The 20,718-nt window shown below is 36.6% G+C and overlaps 1 protein-coding gene across 1 annotated transcript; it reads left to right on the top strand.

Moving 5' to 3' along the window:
- The first annotated feature begins 430 nt into the window (after positions 1–430).
- Positions 431–20,537, top strand: LOC100255670 (conserved oligomeric Golgi complex subunit 6). The gene is made up of 10 exons (XM_002281235.5): positions 431–969; positions 3,416–3,563; positions 3,673–3,780; positions 10,357–10,424; positions 17,368–17,491; positions 17,573–17,719; positions 17,837–18,100; positions 18,186–18,470; positions 18,970–19,116; positions 19,806–20,537. The coding sequence occupies exons 1-10, from the start codon at positions 698–700 to the stop codon at positions 20,313–20,315; spliced, it is 2,073 nt and encodes a 690-aa protein (XP_002281271.1). The 5' UTR covers positions 431–697; the 3' UTR covers positions 20,316–20,537.
- The last annotated feature ends 181 nt before the right edge of the window (positions 20,538–20,718 follow it).

Raw genomic sequence — 20,718 nt, 5'->3', positions numbered from 1 at the left:
ATAATTTATTTTTTTTAATGTATTTTTAATAGTCAATACCTATTTAGTTAAGTTTAAAATAGTTCTTTACGAGGAATTTTCTATTTTTTGGGTTTAAAAGAATATAAAATAAAACTAGCTTGCACTCTTAAATAGAAAACAAAAAAATGTCTTCGGGTCTTAGGACTTGTTTTGTCATTATTTTCGAAAATAATTTTGAAAATAGTTTTTGAAAATTGTTCATCAATTTTTATAGAGCAAAAACCTATTTACAAATTTAAAATGTTTTAAATTTATTTTTAATATTTTAAAAATAATTTTTATATATGGTGTATTATATTTAATCTTATATGTATGTATAATTATTTTTTAAAATAATTTTTAAGAAATAAATAAAAATAATAAAAAATAACTTTGTTATCCGGAAATAGTTTTTGTTACCAAACATCTTTCATATACTTTTGGTTACGGAAAAAACAGTTACAAACAGGCTCTTATTTTAATATTCTTCAGCCTGCATCATGTTTTCCTCAGGCCAATTACTACGTCTCTTCGGATGAGTCTGTATCCTGTTGCTTGCTAAAAACAGAGAAGAACAAATTTGTAGATCGGGCGACGGTGGATGTTCCATTGGTAAAGCTGGGCAAGAGCTTGAAGTCAGGCAATTCTCCCAAATTGCGGAGAGGGGGAATAGAGACCGAGAGACAAGCAAAGGGAAATGGCCACGGTGGGTGTGGCGCCGGGGCTATCTCGGAAGCTGAAGAAGGTGTTGGAATCTCGCACAGACTCTCCGGATCTGCTGGCCTCCCTCAACACCCTTTCTACCTTTTACACCGAAAACACCCAACACGCTCGCCGTAACCTCAGATCCACCATTGAGAAGCGCTGCCTCTCCATCAACCACGACTTCCTCCGCGCCTCCGATGCCGCTCAGCAGGCCTTGGATTGTGTCGAGGAGGAGGTTAACGCCCTCGCCGATTGCTGCGACAGGTTGATCTTCATCCCGTCACATGCTCTTGAACGTTGTTTCAGTGTAATAATTTATATTAATTGAGTTTGCGTTGTGATTTACTTGTGCATGAGCGTTGAGTGATTGTGAAATGTGGATATCAGAAAACGGTTTTGATTGTGTTTCTGGGTGAATTTTAGTTCATGGGTGGTAGTTGAATAAAAGCTTTAACTATCTCTTCTTTCTCTTTCAAGTCGTTTGAATATAGTTTGTCAATTAATTGAGTTTGCGGTTGTGAGATAGTGCTAGGATGGCTTCAGGTGGTAGATTAGGATCTTATGTGCATTAGATGTGGGTGATTGTGAAGATCGAATAATGGGTTTTATCATTTTTCTGGATGAATTTTGGTTGATGGTGGAATTTGAATCAAAGTTTTAGCCAAAATGTCATTGCTCTTTAAAGTTGTTTGTGATTATGATAAATTATTAGGATTAGTGTCATATCAGTAGTGAATTTGGATTTTGGGTGATTGAGAAGATCGGATAGTGGGATTTTAAATAGATTTCAGGTAAACTTTGGTTGATGGGTGGAAGCGAAAGGAAAGTTCTAACCAAATGTCAATTTCCCTTTAAAAAATGAGAGGTTGGAGTTTGAAGTTTAGGACTGTCCAAAAGAAAGAATGTTCTATGGGAGTCACGGGGCTTTTTGATCGGCATATATGAAAAATTCTTATTCTCATTTGGAATGTGGATGTTTCCAGGCTTGGGAGAAGATGTGATTAGAAGCTTGATTCATGAGTGGAATAGGATTGTGTTACTAGTGGAGACTTTTATCTCAAATATCACAATCTACAGATTCCACTCATAAATTTGAAGTAAAAGAAACATTTTCTTAGCAAAAATAAGATAAAAGGTCAAGCTACTAAAGAAGGAAATAACAATAAATCAGGGAAAACAACCCAAACATGTGCTAAATAGTTCCACAATCAGGTACTATTCATATACAACAAAAATAAGCCTATTCAAGGCCAATAGCAGCAGCATACCAACAAAAAAGGTGCTTCTGTACATGGATGCTTGTGCGTATGTTCATTTTTGTACGATTCTTGTGTTGACATTATTATTTATCTGGAACCTCTATCAGTCCCACCCTAATGCTTACCACTTGAACTATGGTAGGCTGATTCTTTTGTGATACCCCTACAAAATAACAAAACTATTATGTGATAACATTCCTACAGAAAGACTACGATGATGACATTATTTAGTTATTTACCACTGACATCACAATCCAATTGTATCCGTGAGGCACTTGAATGTGGGATTAGTCCATTTCTATCCTCAGTGCACAAGGTTATGGGATCAAGATCTTCTTGGCTTACGAAGTTTATAGGTGGATTCAATTTGCAAATTTGAAATGTGGTTGTGATTTGTATCTTTGCCTTTTACTAAAGTGGGGGAGCTTCATTTTTTGTCAAACTGGTTAGAGCAGCTGGTTGCAGTGTTTTAAAAGTCTATTGAGGCTTACGCCTTGAGGCTTGCCTCAAGGTGAGACTATGCAAATTAACCTTGAGGCGATAGCCTCAATAGAGGGCTTATTGAGGCTTAAGCCTCACCTGATTGAGGCTTATAGCCTTGAGATTATAGTCTTGAGGATGTTGAGGCTTAAGCCACAAATATTTAAAAGGTTTTAATGAGTTGAGGGTCTTTATTGGCTTTTTGTATACATGGCTTAAGCCTCAATATTTTATTGGTTGTAGTAACTTGTGCTTTTATGGGGTTTTGGTATATAGTTATAAGTTTTGTCTTGCATCAAGATTAGGGTTAAACCTTTTAAATAGTAAGGGCTTAGTTGACTACCAATTAACGTTTTAAATGGAAATGAAAGGAAGAGATTGAGAAGAAATAAAAGAATTGTTGGTCATTGTAGTAATCGAGCTTATATATAATCATTATCTTATTGTTGATGGATAAAGGAAAAAAGATAACTGAAATAAATAGATAAAAAAGAAAAATGGATTGATATTAACTTTGATGGAGAGGATAATGGAACAAATGGATATAATTATGATTCATCATAGGATCCTACTAGTGATAGCGATGGTAGTTTTTGAAGATTATTTGATAAATGCATGAGAGAGAGGGTTGGATTTTAGAAAAGACAAAAAAAACTAAATTAGAAGCTATTGAAAATCACATACAATTAATTTGATTATTATATATTGTATGGTTTCTTATTATTTAATTTTCATGTGATTTTATTAGTGTTTTTTTTTCTGATTTTTAAGATTTTTTTCTTTTTTGCCTCGAGGCTCACGACTTTGCCTCATTTGGGTAAAACACCTCAAGACTGCCTTTAGCCTCTTAAAACACTGGTTGGTTGTGATGTTGTATGGTCCCATGTTCATTTCAGTTTTCACTTGCTAGAATATGAAAAGAAAAGCCTTGTGAGACTCTATGTGAAACTATAAGTTTTGTGCCTTCACAGGATTGCAAAAGCATTGAACAGTTGTAATGCTACAACTGGAGATATTATCAGTACAACAGAGAGGCTTAAACAGGAACTTGAAATCACCACGCAGAGGCAGGAGATTGCTTCATGCTTCCTTCGTGATTATCAGCTCTCAAATGAAGAGGTTTATGTTTGATCCTTAGATGTTCCACCAATACTTTGTTCCCATTGGTGCAAACTGAACTTGCTGTGTGCTTATCTTTACTTACCCCTAATGGTTCTCCCCTTTGTAGATAAGTGCACTGAGGGAGGAAGACCTGAATGAAAACTTCTTTAAGGCACTTTCTCATGTTCAAGAAATTCATGCCAACTGCAAAATACTACTCAGGACACATCACCAGGTAAACTCTCTCTCTCTCTCTCTCTCTCTCACACACACACACACACACTCACTCACTCTCTTGCACAAACATATACACACAGAGTTATGGGCTATAGCGATAAAAATAAATTCTTTTTGTTGATGTTGGTAGTATATGTGTTATACAAATGCATGTACATTTGAAGGACATGTTTCCTGCACTCAAAATTGATAGTGAAGGTGGTATTTTATTACATTTTAGGTGTTAAAGATCATAAGTAAATTGCTCCTTTGCTAAAAATTTCATATCATAATGTTTTTTTTTCATTGTGTTGCCAATTTCATTGGGAACCTTATAGTCTGATCATTCTCTCAAGAAGTATTATGAAGAGGGTTTATGATTTAGAAATGAAATGAGATAGCTAAGATTTAGAGATTAGAATAGATGGAAAATGGGAGTAAACCAATGAATAGAAGGAATTAAAGTGAATATAAGGTGGGCAGTGTTTAAAAAATCAAGGAAAGTAGCTGATTTTTCGCTGAAAAAATGGGAAATCTGGGCATGGAAAGACAGAGGGGATAGAAGGTTTGATGGAAAATCACCGATTTTGGAGAAGGACATGCTATTGCCTTAACCTTTTATTTAATCCATTATTAGCTCAACTTTTCCCATTGCTTTCCCCTAAGCTCTAACCCTAGGTTTTCATGTTTCACACTCCAAGATGGATCTTTAGCCTATCATGGGCGTGTTGTCACATACACAATCCATTCTTAAATTAAAAAGAAATTTCAATGTCCTCTTCTCTCTAGAAATTCAAGAACTCTCAAAGAGATCCTAAAAACCCTAAAAATTTTAGTTTTCATAGTAAAGACAAAAAAACTAACACGTGGCATGTTCTTATTGGTTACTTATTCCTAAAAATTACTTAAAAATCACTAAAAATAATTACGATTTGGAATTTTCTGGGACCCACTTGGGATTCAAGAAATGCCAAAATTAATCTCAAAGGTTTGCGACTGATTTTGAATTAGGCAAGACATGTACTAAAATCTTCGACATGGAAAGTTGCAAATATTCATGACCAATGTGTGAAGTTGAAAATTTTCGATATGAAAACTATTGAATTGTTTTGCAATCGAAAGTTTTGTCATGTGGTAAGAATTTTTTACTCGACTTTCTATTCTTTCACTACTTCAATTGGTCATAATTTCTTTGTTTTAATTCCGATTCAAGAACTGTTTGAAGCGTTGGATTTTTGACTTCTCGAGCTTCAAAATCACATATGACTTATCCCAAAATGACCTCATGAAGTGCTCCAAAATGTAGTGCAAAGTTCAAGTTAGCTTCATTCAACTTTAGCTATCTTGCATCTCCTCTCAATTTTTGCTTTAACTTGTTTCCACATGGTTTCATCTTCTCCAATTATCTTCATAGGCCTTGTCACTCATGTGTCATGCTCATGACTTGCTCTTTTGGTTTTGCTTGGGCTCTCATCTTTTCCTCACTTCTCAATTCCTATCTATGCTCGCTCAATTTTCCTTTCTCTCCCATATCTAAAGGTGAAGTTTTCAAATTCGTTCTTTTTTTTTTTTTGAGAAATTAAGCTCAAAGTAGATGTTAATACCATCATTGGGGTGTTAGCATCAATTCAAGTCATACTATATATGTACCATAAGAGCATGTATTTTGGCTTTAATCACTTAGATGCTCTCTTAATGGCATTTTTGCAAAATTGTTGGGCTATTAATACAAGAAAAGCAAGAGAGGGAGGGGGTAGATGTGGGGAAATGGAGTTCATGGGGAGGGATTTCATGTGGATAGATTGTTTTGTTTTGTTTGTTTGAAAGGTCTTAACGCTAATTTTTTGGTATCAATTCCTAAAATGAGAGGGGCAGAGGACATAAAGGATTTTAGGCTCATATGATGGGAGAACTCTATAAGATCTTGTCAATTTTTTCTGGGGAACAAGCTTAAGAAGGGGGGTGGTGATATCAAAATCTCTCAAAGTATGAATGGTAGAATGATTGTGGATGCTTTTTTGATAGCTAATGGGCCTATTCCAATAAGGAGTTCTTTAGTGGGCTTAAGGTGCGAATCGGGACATTGAGAAAGCTTATGACCATGTAAGCTAAAAGTTTCTTGTTTCAATAATGGAGAAAGTAGAAGTCATGCAAAATGGGTGAGATGGATAAAATTGCTTTCCTTTTGTGAGATTTATAATGTTGGTGAATGGAAAATCCGCAAGTCACTTTTAAAGTTCCAAGGATTGTGTTAGAGTGGTTTGCAGTACCCTTACCTTTCTGTTTTGGTTATGGAGGTTCTCAATGGTTTCTTTTCAAGGGTGTTGCAGAAGGGTTTTACCACATTTTAAGGTTAGGGGTAAGGGAGAGGAAAGGGTTGGAATTTTCTTATCTCCTTGTTGCGAATGATACTTTGCTCTTTTATGAGGCTAATGAGGATTAATTGAGGCATTGCAGATGGGTGTTGATATTCTTTGAGCTGATAATGAGTTTGATTCAAGGAGCTAGATGATGGAGATGGATAAATTGTCTTCTTTTGGATGTTGGGTTGGACACTTTCCTTTTACATATTTATGCCTATCTTTTGGAGAAGTTTTCAAGTTTGGCGCAATTTTGGGACTAGGTTAAAGGAGCACTTAAGAGGAGATTGGTTTCCTAGAAGAAACAATACTTTTTAGAAAGGGGGAAGATTGACTCTTATTAAAAACACTCTTTTGAATTTTCCAATTTACTTCATATTCTTATTAGTGCTTTAAAAGGCGATTGAAACTTATGCCTTGAAGCAAGCCTCAAGGTGAGACATTGCAAATTATGGTTGAGGCTTAATCCTCAAACTGCTTTTATTTTATTTAATTTTATAATTTTTATATTGGTCAAAATCAAAATATATTACACAAGCATTTGGAAAAGGTGCACCAAGTACACACAAAGTAAGTGTCACATTGTTGACATTTACAACCTTGAGGATATAGTCGTGAGGCTATCAAGGCTTAATCTTGAAATATTCGAATGGTTTTTATGGGTTTGAGGTCTGAATGAACTTTTGGTCTATATTTTGTAAGAGATTTGAATCTTAATATTCAATGGTTTTAATGATTTTGTGCCTTATGAGCTTTTTGCCTTAGGTCGAATATTTTAAAAAATGACAATTGACTTCCAATTAACCCTTTGAAAGGAAGGGGAGGGGGAATTGGGAAGAAGAAATAGACGAGTTATTAGTTGTGGTAGTTGAACTCATATATGATCACTATCTTATTATTGATAAAGAAAAAAAAACTTCTACAATTGACAAATAAAGAAGAAGAATGGGTGGATATTAACATTGATAGGAGAACAATAGAGTACTGGGAAATGATTATGATTTCTTGAAGGATCCCACTAAATAATAGTAATAATAATAAGTTAAGGCTTACACCTTGTTATGCCCCAAAGCTTATACTTTGTCTTATTTGGCGAAATGCCTGAAGATTGCCTTTAGCCTTTTAAAATATTGGTTTTAAGGCTTATGCCTTGTTTGACCTTAAGGCTTACACTTTATCTCATTTGGGCTAAGACCACTTTTAGCCTTTAAAAATATTGGTTTTATTTGTCATTTGTAGAAAAGTGAGTCATATTAGACAAGATTTAGAGGGATTGCTTATGGGGACATGGATTAGATGGGAAAAAGGTTTTATCTAGTGAATTGGATGAAGGTGTGCTTGATTAAAAAGGATGGAAGTTCGAGCATGCAAAAGCTTCTACTTGAAATAGAGCCTTGCTTAGCAAGTGGCTGTGGAGATTTGCAAATGAGAGAGACAATTTGTGGAGTAAGGTCATTACAGGAAGGTTTGGAGAGATGAAAGGTGATTAGGGCACACTTTGGTATAGGGTTGTGGAAGGCTAGTAGAGAGGCTTGGGATGAGGTCAACCTTCAAACGACCATTCTGGTTAGGAATAGGTGGATTGGAGAGAGCCTATTGAAATAAGCATTTCCTTCTCTTTATAGTGTTGCCACTTCCCAATTTGCAGGATTGTTGGATGTTTGATGATTGAAAGGGTTTAGGGTCATTAGCGCATCTCTTGTGGGAGGCCTTTTCAGGAGTGGGAGTCGGGGGCAATGGATAGCTTTATAAAAAACATCTATTATGTGAATTTGATTGGGGAAAGGGAGGATAGGCTCTTATGGAGGATAAGGATGAAGGTAGGTTCCATGATGTTCTTTTATAATTCAAAGTGCTTGGAGGGTCATACTATTTTTCCTGTGAAAGAGGTGCGAGGCTTGTGTGCCCTTTAAGGCTTGTTTTTGCTTGTTAAGCAGTTTAGGAGAGATTTTAATCATACCAACTAATGAAGAGTAGATGGTCTTTACTGAATAAGTCTTTATAAAGCTGATAAATTGGCAAACCATATATTTTCTTCATTGTGATAAAGCTAATGGTTGTGGGATATATATATATATATATATATATATATTGGCTATTTTTGAGATTTTGTGGTTTCCTTTGTATATTTCCTGTGTACGTGGGTGCAACTACTTTCCTGTTTAGTCAAATGCTCTATGCTTCAATATCCTCCCAGAGAAGCAGATCTTATTTGACTTATTATATCTTCTACTTTAAATTGGGACAAAGTGAGTAAGCCCATAGAAGTAGATTTTATTTTTCTATTTTAACTATTATTGGTTTCCTGTACAAAGTGAAATTATTATTTTATTTCCACTCTCTAAACGTGGTGTATTCAGAAAGCTTGTCTCTTCAAAGGGCAATGAAAGTCTTTCTTCAACAGTAATGGCAATCCTAACGGCAAAGCTCCTAAGATCTTTAAAATAATAATAATGATAAAATAAATCCATTTTACGTGTTTCTGGTGCTGAATTGGAAGCAAGAAAAGTATATCTGATGTGGATCCCATACCAACGGTAATGTTGTCTTTTGTCGACATGGGTCCAGGGTATCTAGGGCATTACTAGAAGCAACAGAATGTGTTGAGGTCATCTTAGAAACATTCCAAAAGCTCATCTGTATCCTCTGGAAACCAACAACAGGATCCTTTTACTTGTTTTCGATCCTGTATTGGGAGCAAGAGAGTAATACCAGCACCCATATCGTCTTGTGTCAACATGGGTCCAGGTTTAACAGCACATTATTAGGGTCAACATGGTCTGTTAAGGCCACTTTAAAAAACATTCCAAGAGCCTTTTGTATCCTTTGGAAGCCAACAACAGGATAAAGAAGATACTTTATGGAAATAGAAAAAGCCAACTGTATATATCATCTTCATGAATCTGGTGCGGGGATATCGACCATATTTTTTGGATTTCAGCCACCAGTGGCAGCAAGAAATGTCCTTTGTGCTTGCCTGTTTGGCACTGTTTGTATACATGATGTGTACTTTGCTACAGTCTTTTCGGGGACTTCTAATACATTTTCTTGTTTTCCTTTCAAAAAGGAATAAAAAAAAAAAAAAAAGTGGTGGTATCAGGGGCACTGAGATGGAATCCTAAATTTGCAGTTGTTCAGGTGGTGGTGGACTTGTCTTATTGATTGGACTTGTTTGCCTGTGGAGACTGCAGCAACAAGTGCAGCAATTCCCTTTCTGGATGGTTTGGAAACTCCACCTAGGTTAGATACCCATTTGAAAAAGAACGTGGTTCCAATAGAAATTGACAATCATCTCTATGTTTGGGATCATCATCTCACCACCATTGTCACTGGTAAAACAACCATTGCCGAATTTTCCGACTGCTAAAATAATCTCTAGAGTCTCCATCACTGCTTCAATTACCCATCAAAGTTGCTGGAGATGTTAACTGTGTCAAAAGGAAATCAACAATCGAATATGAGAGGTGACAGGAAAATTTCAAGGAGGAGAGGGAGAACGAAAGAGAGATTACAAGGGAAAAGAAAGATGATGACAGAAATAGAGATCAAGGAGTGCAATGGATCGCCAAATTAGAAGGTTCTAGTGAATGCAATATAGTGGATCATGGATGAAAGTGGTGGTGGATTTGTTTCTGTTTCTCTACAATTCTGTCTCTATCCATCTATCTCATGTCCTTCGCAACTCTCTACCTATCTCTATCTCTCCATTTTGAACTTTATCTCTTTCTCCATCTCTCCATTTTGAACTCTTTTTTGTTTAGGGTTCCTTGTATGCCATTCTCTCCTCCCAATATAGTTTTATTAACATATACTAAAACTCATGTCCTTCATAATTTTTAGCTTTTTGTCATCCTCAACATAAGTGGACTTGCCCTGAACAATATTCTTGTAGTATGTTCATCTGTAAATAATAGCGTTACTGCAAGAATAAAAGTTTCAGGTCCCATAATCCACTTGAGGTTAGGGCTTGTTTTTGTTAGATAGATTTGAGGTATGGTGCTTGTTTTCTTACATATGGGCTAGCTTAGCTCCCTAGGTGTGAAATATATCCTTCAATTTCTTCATGGGACTCCTGAGGTTTTAAGTCAGGCTCTTGTCTTCTAGTTGGCTATTTATCCATTATCTTGTGCTTAAATTGTTTATTTTTCCTTTTTCTCTGTTTCTTTTAGCAACCTCTTATTTATCCATCTTATTTTCTTATGATGGTTACCATTAAATTTAGGACTCTTTTGCAGCGTGCAGGTTTGGAGTTGATGGACATGATGGCTGTGTACCAGGAAGGAGCCTATGAGCGCTTGTGCAGGTGAAACTTCTTGTTCTTGTTCATCTTCTTTATAGAATTGCATCATAATTGAACTTTTTGCAGAATTTAAAATTTTTACTTATTTTTCATGGGGATCTAAATTTTATGCCATGGTGCATTCTTAAGTGTCTGGTTACTGACCGGAACTGCAAGATCAAATGAAATTTGATATCCTGCACTGCAGAATTTAAAACTTCTACTTGCTCCATCAGAATTTTTTTTTAAACTTCTACTTGTTTTTCATGAGGATCTAAATTTCCTTACTATTGTGCATTCTTAAATGTTCCTGTTTACCAACCTGAACAGCAAGATGAAATGAAATTAATAGCTTGCTTTCATTAGGATCTAAATTTTCATACCATAATAACTTTAGGAATTAAATAATCTAACATCTAAAGTTACCATAATAAAGCATGATGGGGGAAAGCTCATCATGTTTTCCCCCATCATGTGGCAGTAAGATTTCAGAGCTGCAAAAGATGCTGCTGAGGGAGTAAGATCCTCTTTATCTGTGGATTTGTAGACAAGGCAAAGAGCATGATGGGGGAAAGCTCATGCTTCTTCCTCATCGACTCCAAATCCTTTGAGTTGTGGGTTGATTGGACAAAGGGTAGGGGTGAGGTGCAGATAGTGGAGAAAGGCAAAGGTTTCCTAAGGTGGATCAAAGCGAGTAGAGGGGTAGTGGTTTGGATTCTGAAGTCGCTGGAAGTTTGCTGTAAATGGAGAGGGAAGAAGCTGTTCAAGGGAGACGTGAATGATCAAGGTAGGAGGTTCAGGATAGAAATGTGTCAAAATGAAGCTGGACGTTACCTTTTGATTTCTGTCCTTTGAGAGGATGAGAGGAGATATTTCATTATTATCCCAGAGGGTTTTGACCTTTTGGGTTGGGACTTCATGAGACGAAAGTTAAAGGAGTTAGCTAAAATTGGAGATGACTCTAAGATTGGAGCAGAGGTCTCTTATACCTATGGTGGAGGGCATGGACCTTCTCTTGTTAAAACCGGCTTAAGCTTTGTAGATGGAACCAAAAACAAGGCAAAAAGGAGGAGTGAGGAAGTTTGGGTTGAAGTTGGGAATGAGGCTTATACTTTGAAGTTGAAAGGTCTTAGCCGTTATTTGGTGGGCAGATGGGATATTGAGGAAGAGGCAACTCCTGACTTAAGGGTGGTGGAGATTTGGGCAAACACCCATTGGAGTTTCTATGGTCAAGTGAGCGTAGCTGCTTTAAAAGATTCTTTGTTTCTGTTTGAATTTTCTAATGCGGGTGTTGCTCAAAAAGTGTTGGAGGAGGGGAGTCGCTTTCTCAATGGCGTCCGATTATCCTTAGACTAGTGGGCTCCAACTGTGGGGTGTTCTAGGATGGAGTTCCAGAGGGATGTATCCTGGGTGAGAATCCTAGGGTTGCCTTTACAGTTTTGGAGTATGGAGTTTTTTAAAATGGTGGGGGATGTTTGTGGGGGTTTTGTAGTTGTGGATGAGGAGACCAAAGAGCCCCGTTATAGGAAGGGGGCTAGAATCCTAGTTAAAAAGAATGGAAAGGAGGTGCCTGGAAGGTTAGGGGTGATAACTGGGTTTGCTTCGTTCTCTATACTGTTGTGGTAGGAGGATTCGGTGTGGTTCTCGGCCCTTCAGGTGGTGACTGATCTAAAGCCTCAAAGGGGAGTTGAACCAGTGAGCAAGGTTCCATTCGAGTAGGAAGAAGGGGGGTGCGATTCACGTACTGTGGTGCGTGTGGAAAGGGAGCTCTATGGAAAAGGAACTCTTGCTGCAGGCGTAGGTGTTAGGGTCAATGGATTGGAGTCTCGGATTCCCGAGGAAAAAGCTAGGCAAATAGACTGTGAAGGGCTTGTTTCTTTGCAAGAGGAAGTTGGTTTGGTGAAAAAGACTTCTGACGTGACAAAAAGTGGGGTGTCTGAATTGGTAAGGTTGGATGGAAAGAAGTTTTTTGGCGGTGGAAGGGGTCCTGAGGGTGGACAGGGTGGTCAAATTTCCAAGTGGGCCGAGCAGGTGTCTAGGGACTCGTTGGGAGGGCCTTCTAGCACTCGAAAGCCCAGTCTCCATCGGGCCAAGTTTTCATTTAAGAAAGTGGGGTTGGGTTTCTCTAATAAGGTGGGGCGTTGGGCTGTTTCTATTAGGCCCAATAGAAAAAAAGGGCTTAAAAAGGGGTTAGCCCAAGCTTCTCTCCTAGGGCTCTCTTTTTCTGAGTCAAGGGAGTTCAAGTCGGAGCTTCCAAAGCCAGTTTCTGCTGGGGAGATTTCAGAGCAGGAGGCGTCCCCGCTGGACCAAGGCCTTAGCCTTTTGCCTTTGAAGAGTTATGTTTCAGGTATGTTCCCCATCGCGTGTTCTCCTGCTCTTGGGGGGGGGGGGGGGGGGGGTGTCCGGGGAATCTTTTGGCCTTTCTTCTACTTCTTTTTCGGGGATGGGGGATTCTGTGGGGTACTCGCGGACAAGGGAGTTTGAGGGGACGTTTGAAGACCCTTTAGAGCCTGAGTTGCTGCTTTGTATGGTTCTCAAGGATGGACGATCCTTCACCCTGTCAGGTAATGATGGGGCCAGCCACCCAGAGGGTGGGGATGAGGCGGTAACCCCTAGGTCTCGAGATAATGAGGTTCCCATCTTGCTTGATTTCCCCGGTTCTTCAAAGGAGGAGACGCCACATCTTCATATCACTGGAGCAGGAGAAGCGGAAAAGGACAAATCCCCTTGGGTGAATAAGAAATTCTTTGGTTCTATAAGTCTGTGGGGGTTTTGATTAAAGGTTTCGAAGAGGATATTTTGAGAATCCTCAAGGAGATTGAGAATAGAAGATGTTTTATCAAGAAGCCTAATGAGAGCAAAAGGGGAATGTTGTCGGGTTCAAGGAAGGATAGGGAGTTGAAGAAGCTCATTAGTATTATTAATTATGATGGATTGGCTGGAAGAGAGGCAGAGGAAGGGGAGTTGGGAAGACAAATTGTTGTGGTCCCCTATGAAGCTTATAGATTATTGTCCTGGAATGTTAGAGGCATGCATGACCCAGATAAAATGATGGTTATTAAGTTTATGGTGAGAAAACATAAGCCAGATTTGGTTTGTTGTCAGGAGACAAAAGTGAAGGAAATGTCTGATAGGATTATTAGAAGTTTGGGGATTGGTAGGAATTTGGGTTGGGTGTCTTTAGATGCAAGGGGTTCGGCAGGTGGGGTGCTAGTAATGTGGGATAAGAGAGTTTTGGAAGGGTTGGAGGTCGAAGTGGGTTCTTTTTCTATTTCTTGCCGCTTTAGAAATTGCGAGGAGGGTTTTGTTTGGGTTTTGTTTGGGTTATATAGCCCGATCAAAGGAAGGGAAAGGAGGGAGTTGTGGGAGGAGCTAGCCGCTGTTAAGGGGCTTTGGAATGATCCTTGGTGTATAGCAGAGGGCTTCAACGTGGTGCGGTTTCCAATTGAAACGAGCAATGGCAGGCAGATCCACTTGGTAAGATGGACGGTTATTTGCAAGGATAAGAGGCATGGAGGGTTGGTGTTAAGGCATTTGAAGGATTTCAATCATGCTTTGCTCGGAAAATGGCTTTGGAGATTTCCTCTAGAGAGGGAGAGTTTTTTGAGGAAAGTCATTGTTGGTAAATTTGGAAAGGAGGAAGGGGGTTGGACCACTAGAGAGGTGAGGGAGTCTTATGGGACGGGCCTTTGGAAAGACATTAGAAAGGGTTGGGAGGAGTTCTTTCTTAGAACTAGTAATCGTATTGAAAATGGTAGACGCACAAGATTTTGGTAGGACATTTGGTTTGGAGATTCTAAGCTGAAGGATCTTTTTCCTTTGCTGTTCAGAATTGCAACCCATAATTCTGTTGTAGTGGCTGATCTTTGGGGGAGATAAGGAGGTGGTGGTGGGGGTTGGGAGGTGCACTTTAGAAGATCCTTCCAAGATTGGGAATTGGAGGAGGTGGCTCGTTTTTTGGATCACATTTCTACAGTAAAGGTTCAAGAAGGGGAGGATTCTTTAGTTTGGAAGATTGAGAGGAGGGGAAAGTTTAATGTTAAATCTTATTATAGGTCTTTAAAAGATGAGAATAGCCCCTTATTTCCAGCCAAAGAGGTTTGGGGTTCGTATGCCCTTTTTAGAACTCGTTTTTTTGCTTGGGAAGCAGTTTAGGGTAAAATTTCTACTGTAGATATGTTAATGAGGAGGGGTTGGTCTATGGTTAATAGGTGCAGTCTTTGTAAAGAGAATGAGGAATCGGCTGACCACATCCTAATTCATTGTGGTAAGACAAGGGAGCTTTGGACTTTGTTGCTTTCTTCTTTTGGGGTGGTGTGGGTGTTCTCGGCTTTAGTGAGAAATCTGCTTCTAGAATGGAAAATTGAGGGCCTAGGGAAGAAAAGGAGAGCAGTTTGGAGATTGGCGCCCATTTGTCTTTTTTGGTGCATTTGGGGAGAACGAAACCAAAGAATGTTCCAAGAGGAAGAGACGTCAGATACTTGCTTGAGGAACCTCTTTTTTCGGTCTCTTCTTGAGTGGTCTCAACAGTTTCTGGACTTGGACTATCTGTCTTTTCTAAATTTTTTTGGTGATTGGCTTGTTGGTTAGCTTTTTCCTCTCTAGGTTTTTTCTTTCTCTTGTTGCTTTGTTTTCGGCTTTCTTTGTATACTGCTTGTGTACGTAGGGAGCACTCCCTGTTTGGCGTGTTTTATTTTTTATTTTCTCTTTGTCTATAAAAAAATGTTTGAAAGTTAATTTTGATTATTAATTTTTTAATGATAAGTAATGATTTGCATTATATCTTTAATTAAATTGATTTTCTAATGGAATGACTTTTTTAATACAAAATTTAAAATCTCATTTTATTTATCATTGATAATTACTTTTGCATTGGAAATTAAGTAATTAGTGGATATGAAGATTTGATTTTATTATTTTAAATATAGCTAAACTTTTGTGAATTATTTTTTTCACCATATTTAATGAAATAATTTAAATTAGATTTAGGAGTTTTCTATACATATTCATTAATAAAAAAAAGTAATTTCAAACAAATAGTTTCCTTTAAATAATTTATAAATAATTTAAATGAATTTATATAATATATAAAATGATATGATATACCAATAATATTTTATTATATTAATAGATAAATTGAAATTTATTATGTTAATTTTAAAGTGGTTTAATATCATCATTTTAATTATTATGTTGTGTTCGGAAAAACGTATTTAAGTTTTCATTTTCTATTATCACTTTTGTTTTCATTTTCTGTTTTTTCTATTCTTGAAAATGCATTCGATTAAGAAAAGTGAAAAATGTTTCTAAAAAAATTAATTTTGTTAAATCTTGTTTGGTTTTAAGCTTTCATTAATGTACAAAATTGTGAAGAAAATATAAGTAAGATTTATATAATTTATATGCCATGTTATGAGATCTATTCTTATAATGGATAATATTGATTTCTTTTATAATTTGATATCATGTAATAATAATAATAATAATAATAATTGTGAAGAAAATATAAGTAAGATTTCATATAATTTATATGCCATGTTATGAGATCTATTCTTATAATGGATAATATTGATTTCTTTTATAATTTGATATCATGTAATAATAATAAAAAAAATAAAAAAAACCCAATTTATAATAATAATAATAATAATAATAATAATAATAATAATAATAAACCAATTTATATTGAGTATATAAATAGAGATGGTAATTCTCATAGTAGAAGTTTAGTTGGAAGAGTTGTCCAAATCTCACATTATTTGCAACTCTACTGTGTAGCAGTGCTACTACTCACATTTAATTTCTAACCTCATTTATGACTTGTCAAACTGATCAAGTTGGTATTGAGTTGAAAAATATTGTACTGCGTCTTTAACTTGTGAGGATCATTCTAGATATGACTTGGCTGACTTTTATCAGAGCCGGTTCTCTGAATGTTCCCAACCAATCTGCTGTAGTGTTGATTTATTTTATTGTTTTTTATTTTTGTTTCTTCAGTCTTTTCGTTATTATTTCTCTTTGTTTTACTTTATTGATTGTATAAGACCTTGCCAAATTTTTTATATTATGTCTAGCCTTTTTGCACCCTTCGTGTACTCTTGGTCTACAATGGGTATGCCCAAGGATGAAAATATCGGTGGTTAGATTTTATGAATATATAGAGATATATTGGAAAATATCGATGAAAATTTTGAAAAAAAAATATCGATAGATGGAAATTGATCAAAATTCATAGAAATGTTTGAGAAAACTAAAAAAAAAACAAAAAACAAAACAATTATACACATATTGACGTGTTTTTATTGAAAACATCATATAGGACATAAGTTATGATGTTTGATAATAATATGCAGAATGTAAAAATATGTTTTATACCGATGTACGTAATTTATATTTATATAATAAAATAAAAGAAATAGGAATATATTTATGATTTTTAAATTTCAAATTTTATTTATAAGTTTATATTTTTCTTATATTTAATTAATATATAAAAACTAAAAAATATCATGATAATTTTTATATTTTCAATTATAAAATGGAATTTGGAAACAAAATAATTAAAATCAATTGACTATTTCGGCATTATGAATGGATTTTTTTTCCGAAATTTCAGTGCCTTGAAATTTCACCACCATATATCATATCCACCACACATGAAATTTTGATTGTATATCTCTGAAATTTCCTGATTTTTTGTCCTTAGTTGTGCCGTCCCTCTTTTGATTGGTGGTAGTCAATATATTGTACTGATTGTTTTCCTATCAAATAAATAAATAACAAGAGTGGAGAGAAGCCATTGAGGTATCATTGATAATATTTCTTTATGTTAGATTGGTGTGCTTGTTTTATTCTGGCCCCACTAACAGGAATCCATGGAATGTCTGTGATGTACTGTTTTTAGGTTTGTTTGTTTCATGGTGCATGTAAGAATTAGATTGTATATGGTTTCTATTTCTTGTTTTAGGTGGGTTCAGGCAGAGTGTAGAAGATTGGGTGACTCTGATAATCCTGAGGTTAGTGAGCTTTTGAAAACAGCGGTTCGATGCCTTAAGGAACGCCCTGTCCTTTTCAACTATTGTGCAGAAGAGGTGAGTCTAGATCAAGCTTAATAATGTTTAATAACTTGGAACAGTGGATGGTGTTAATACACCGCTTTCTTAATCATACAGGTGGCAAATATGAGACATAATGCATTATTTAGAAGATTTATAAGTGCTCTTACGCGTGGAGGACCTGGTGAACTACCAAGACCTATTGAGGTGCATGCTCATGATCCCTTGAGATATGTAGGGGACATGCTGGGGTGGCTACATCAGGTGTGCTTCAACTCCTCTTCATTGGTTTCCATTTTCATTTATCTGAGATGGATGGGAGTTATCATCATTGTTGATATCTGTTGTCGTATATCATTTTCTCTGTTTCCCTCTCTACAGGCCTTGGCATCCGAAAGAGAACTTGTTCTTGCGTTACTTGATCCAGATGCAGCAGTAGATACTGAACCAACTGCTCAGAGATTATCCAAGATATCTGAGAGTGATGGTGGGAAGATGGAATCTGATTTGAAATTTGTTCTGGATAGGATTTTTGAAGGTGTTTGCCGGCCATTTAAAGTGAGAGTAGAACAAGTTTTGCAGTCTCAACCTAATCTTATAATCGCATACAAACTTAGTAATACCCTGGAGTTCTACTGTTATACTGTGAGTTGAGCTCTATCCATTGCTCTTGTTGATCTATGAATCTGTTATGCTCTTCATTTTGTTTTAACTGTTTGTTCTCTCATAGATATCAGATTTGCTTGGGAGAGAAACCTCTCTCTGTAATACGCTATGGTTACTCAAGGATGCTGCTCAGAAAACCTTTTTTGACATTCTGAAATCTCGAGGAGAAAAACTTTTGCGGTATCCTCCCCTTGTTGCAGTAGATCTTTCCCCACCAGCAGCACTAAGGGAAGGAGTTTCTGTGTTACTTGAAATAATCGAGACCCATGACAGCATGATGATTCCTGCTTCTGAAAAGAAGCCAGCCTTTGACCCAGTGATATCCGCGTTGCTAGATCCTATTATTCAGGTCTGTTTATGGTTGAATCTAATTTGTCCTTGATGGATCTTGTGCCAGTTTGCTGATTCTGAAACAAAAGGACAAAATCAATCATCATACTAAATATTTTAGCAAAATTATATATAGAAGGAATACATTCTATGTAAAGTGCTTGTTACTAAGGATAGTGTTATCCTGCAAACAGATACTGCCAAAAGAATTAGGACAACTATCCATTAAGAGGTTCTCAGGTTGGCATATTGAACTTTGCAACTCAATTATGTTTTCACCCCAATCTGAGTACTGTTTTTGCACTGCATCAAAAAACCTCCAGAGTTTTTGTGTCTGGCTTCTATATATAATTTTGTTTGGGAATTTAGTGTGACTGAAAAACTCAGTTGTTCAAAAACCAGATTAAGGTTTAGACAGTTTGTCCACACCCCAATAATGCATATCAGTTTATAATTCTTGATGTTCTTTGGAATCACCCTACATCTGTAATATAGTTCATTGCTTTCAATACTTGCAGATGTGTGAGCAGGCAGCAGAAGCACATAAGTCTAAGGGAGTTACCCACTCATCAAGAAGAAGTAGAGCAAGTACTGAGTCAGGCCAAATGAGTAAATCATCTTTCGATGCAATTTTATCAAACAGCGGTTCCACCCTATTCTCTCAGGTTACTTTCTTTCCTGTCTTCTCTACAGGTTTCCACATTTTATTCCAAATTGTTTGTTGTTTGCAGTTCTCACAGGCATATATGTCTGAATGTGTATAATAGCAATTATTGATGTTGGAGATTGGCTTAGAAACAGCCTAATGGTTTATGGAGTGCACTGTGCCAGTGCAGCAGGCCACCCTCTAGAACTTTCTGAGATCAGCTTCTGAAAATAATAGTAATTCAATGTGATTGGAGAAACCAGAAATGTCAATTTTCTTCACATTAGGGGGAAAATTTTTCTCAACTATAGCCAATTTTTGTTTTAAGTTGAAGTAACCCAATCCATCGCATGTAAATCAAATTCCCAATTTGACCATGTACTCTGAATGAATCCCAAAGGAGTTGCATGGTGCATTTCCTTTTTTAACAATCAAGTATTTTTGAATGTTATTACAAAATCAGTGTTCTCCCAAGTGAATTCTGTTTGTTCAATTTCCCTTTTTTTAGATTATTCCTTGTGGAAATGAATTTCCGAATCCCCAACTTATTGCTATTTGAAGACCTTGCATACATAGTCATCCTCCATCCCAAGATAATGTGATAGAATTCATGGCTATAGATTTGATAAGAATTATGGGTTCAATCTCTAGTGAAGTTTCGTTCAATTGCTTCAGCCTCCTCGTTTCTAATGTTATTGATTCATGCAGGATAGTGAAACACCCTCGAAAATCTTCCTCATCAATTGCTTGTGTGCCATCCAGCAACCCTTGTTAGGACATGAGATTGCATCTGAATATGTGAAGAAACTTGGAGCAATGATAGATAATCACATGAACATTCTTGTCGAAAAACAAGTGGACGCCATTCTAAGAAGATGCGGCTTATCAAACAAGATGCCTCACTTCCGCAATTCATTTAACAAAGCAGTTGTGGAGGCACCATTGGCAGAGATGGAGGACACTTCACCTGCCTCTCTTTCAGAGTGTTTGAAAGCTTTCTTTGGGCTTATTTTGGGAAGTGAAAGTTCCCTACCAGAATTCGAGCAGATGCAGGTTCCAAAGCTGCGAGCTGATGCTTGTTTACAGGTTGCTAAATTACTGGCTGAAGCTTATCAACTTATTTACAGTGCAATCATGGATCCCAAGAATGGCTACCCAGACCCCAAGTCACTGGCAAGGCATCCTCCACACCAGATTCAAACCATTTTAGGAATTTGAAGTTGAATTGTTACTTGTATTTTCACTAAGGAACAGTTCCAAATTTGTTAGTCTTTTAAGAACTTATTACCCTCTTCTGATATTCTTCCAAAAACTACTATTGTGTTGGACCTTTTTTCCTTCATACGATGGAATGGATTTTGCATTGTAATAATTTCTTTTGTGGTTGATTCTGGTACAGGTTTTAATGCTATATATTGTTACATACCCCTTCATCCCAAATCTCTCTTTTTTGATGTGAAATCTAATCGACCATTTGGATTATATGTGATACTTTAGCCCCGTTGTTTAGGGTGACCATTAGAAAGTGTGGTCTTGGTAAATAACATATGGATCTGGTTCGAATCTCATCATTGTTGATATCTTGAATTTATTCGGTATTAGTTGTTGCGAAATAATTATA

This window comes from Vitis vinifera, chromosome 2, assembly GCF_030704535.1.
Source record: "Vitis vinifera cultivar Pinot Noir 40024 chromosome 2, ASM3070453v1".
Classification (NCBI taxonomy): domain Eukaryota; kingdom Viridiplantae; phylum Streptophyta; class Magnoliopsida; order Vitales; family Vitaceae; genus Vitis; species Vitis vinifera.
This window is presented reverse-complemented; position numbering and strand designations above follow the sequence as displayed.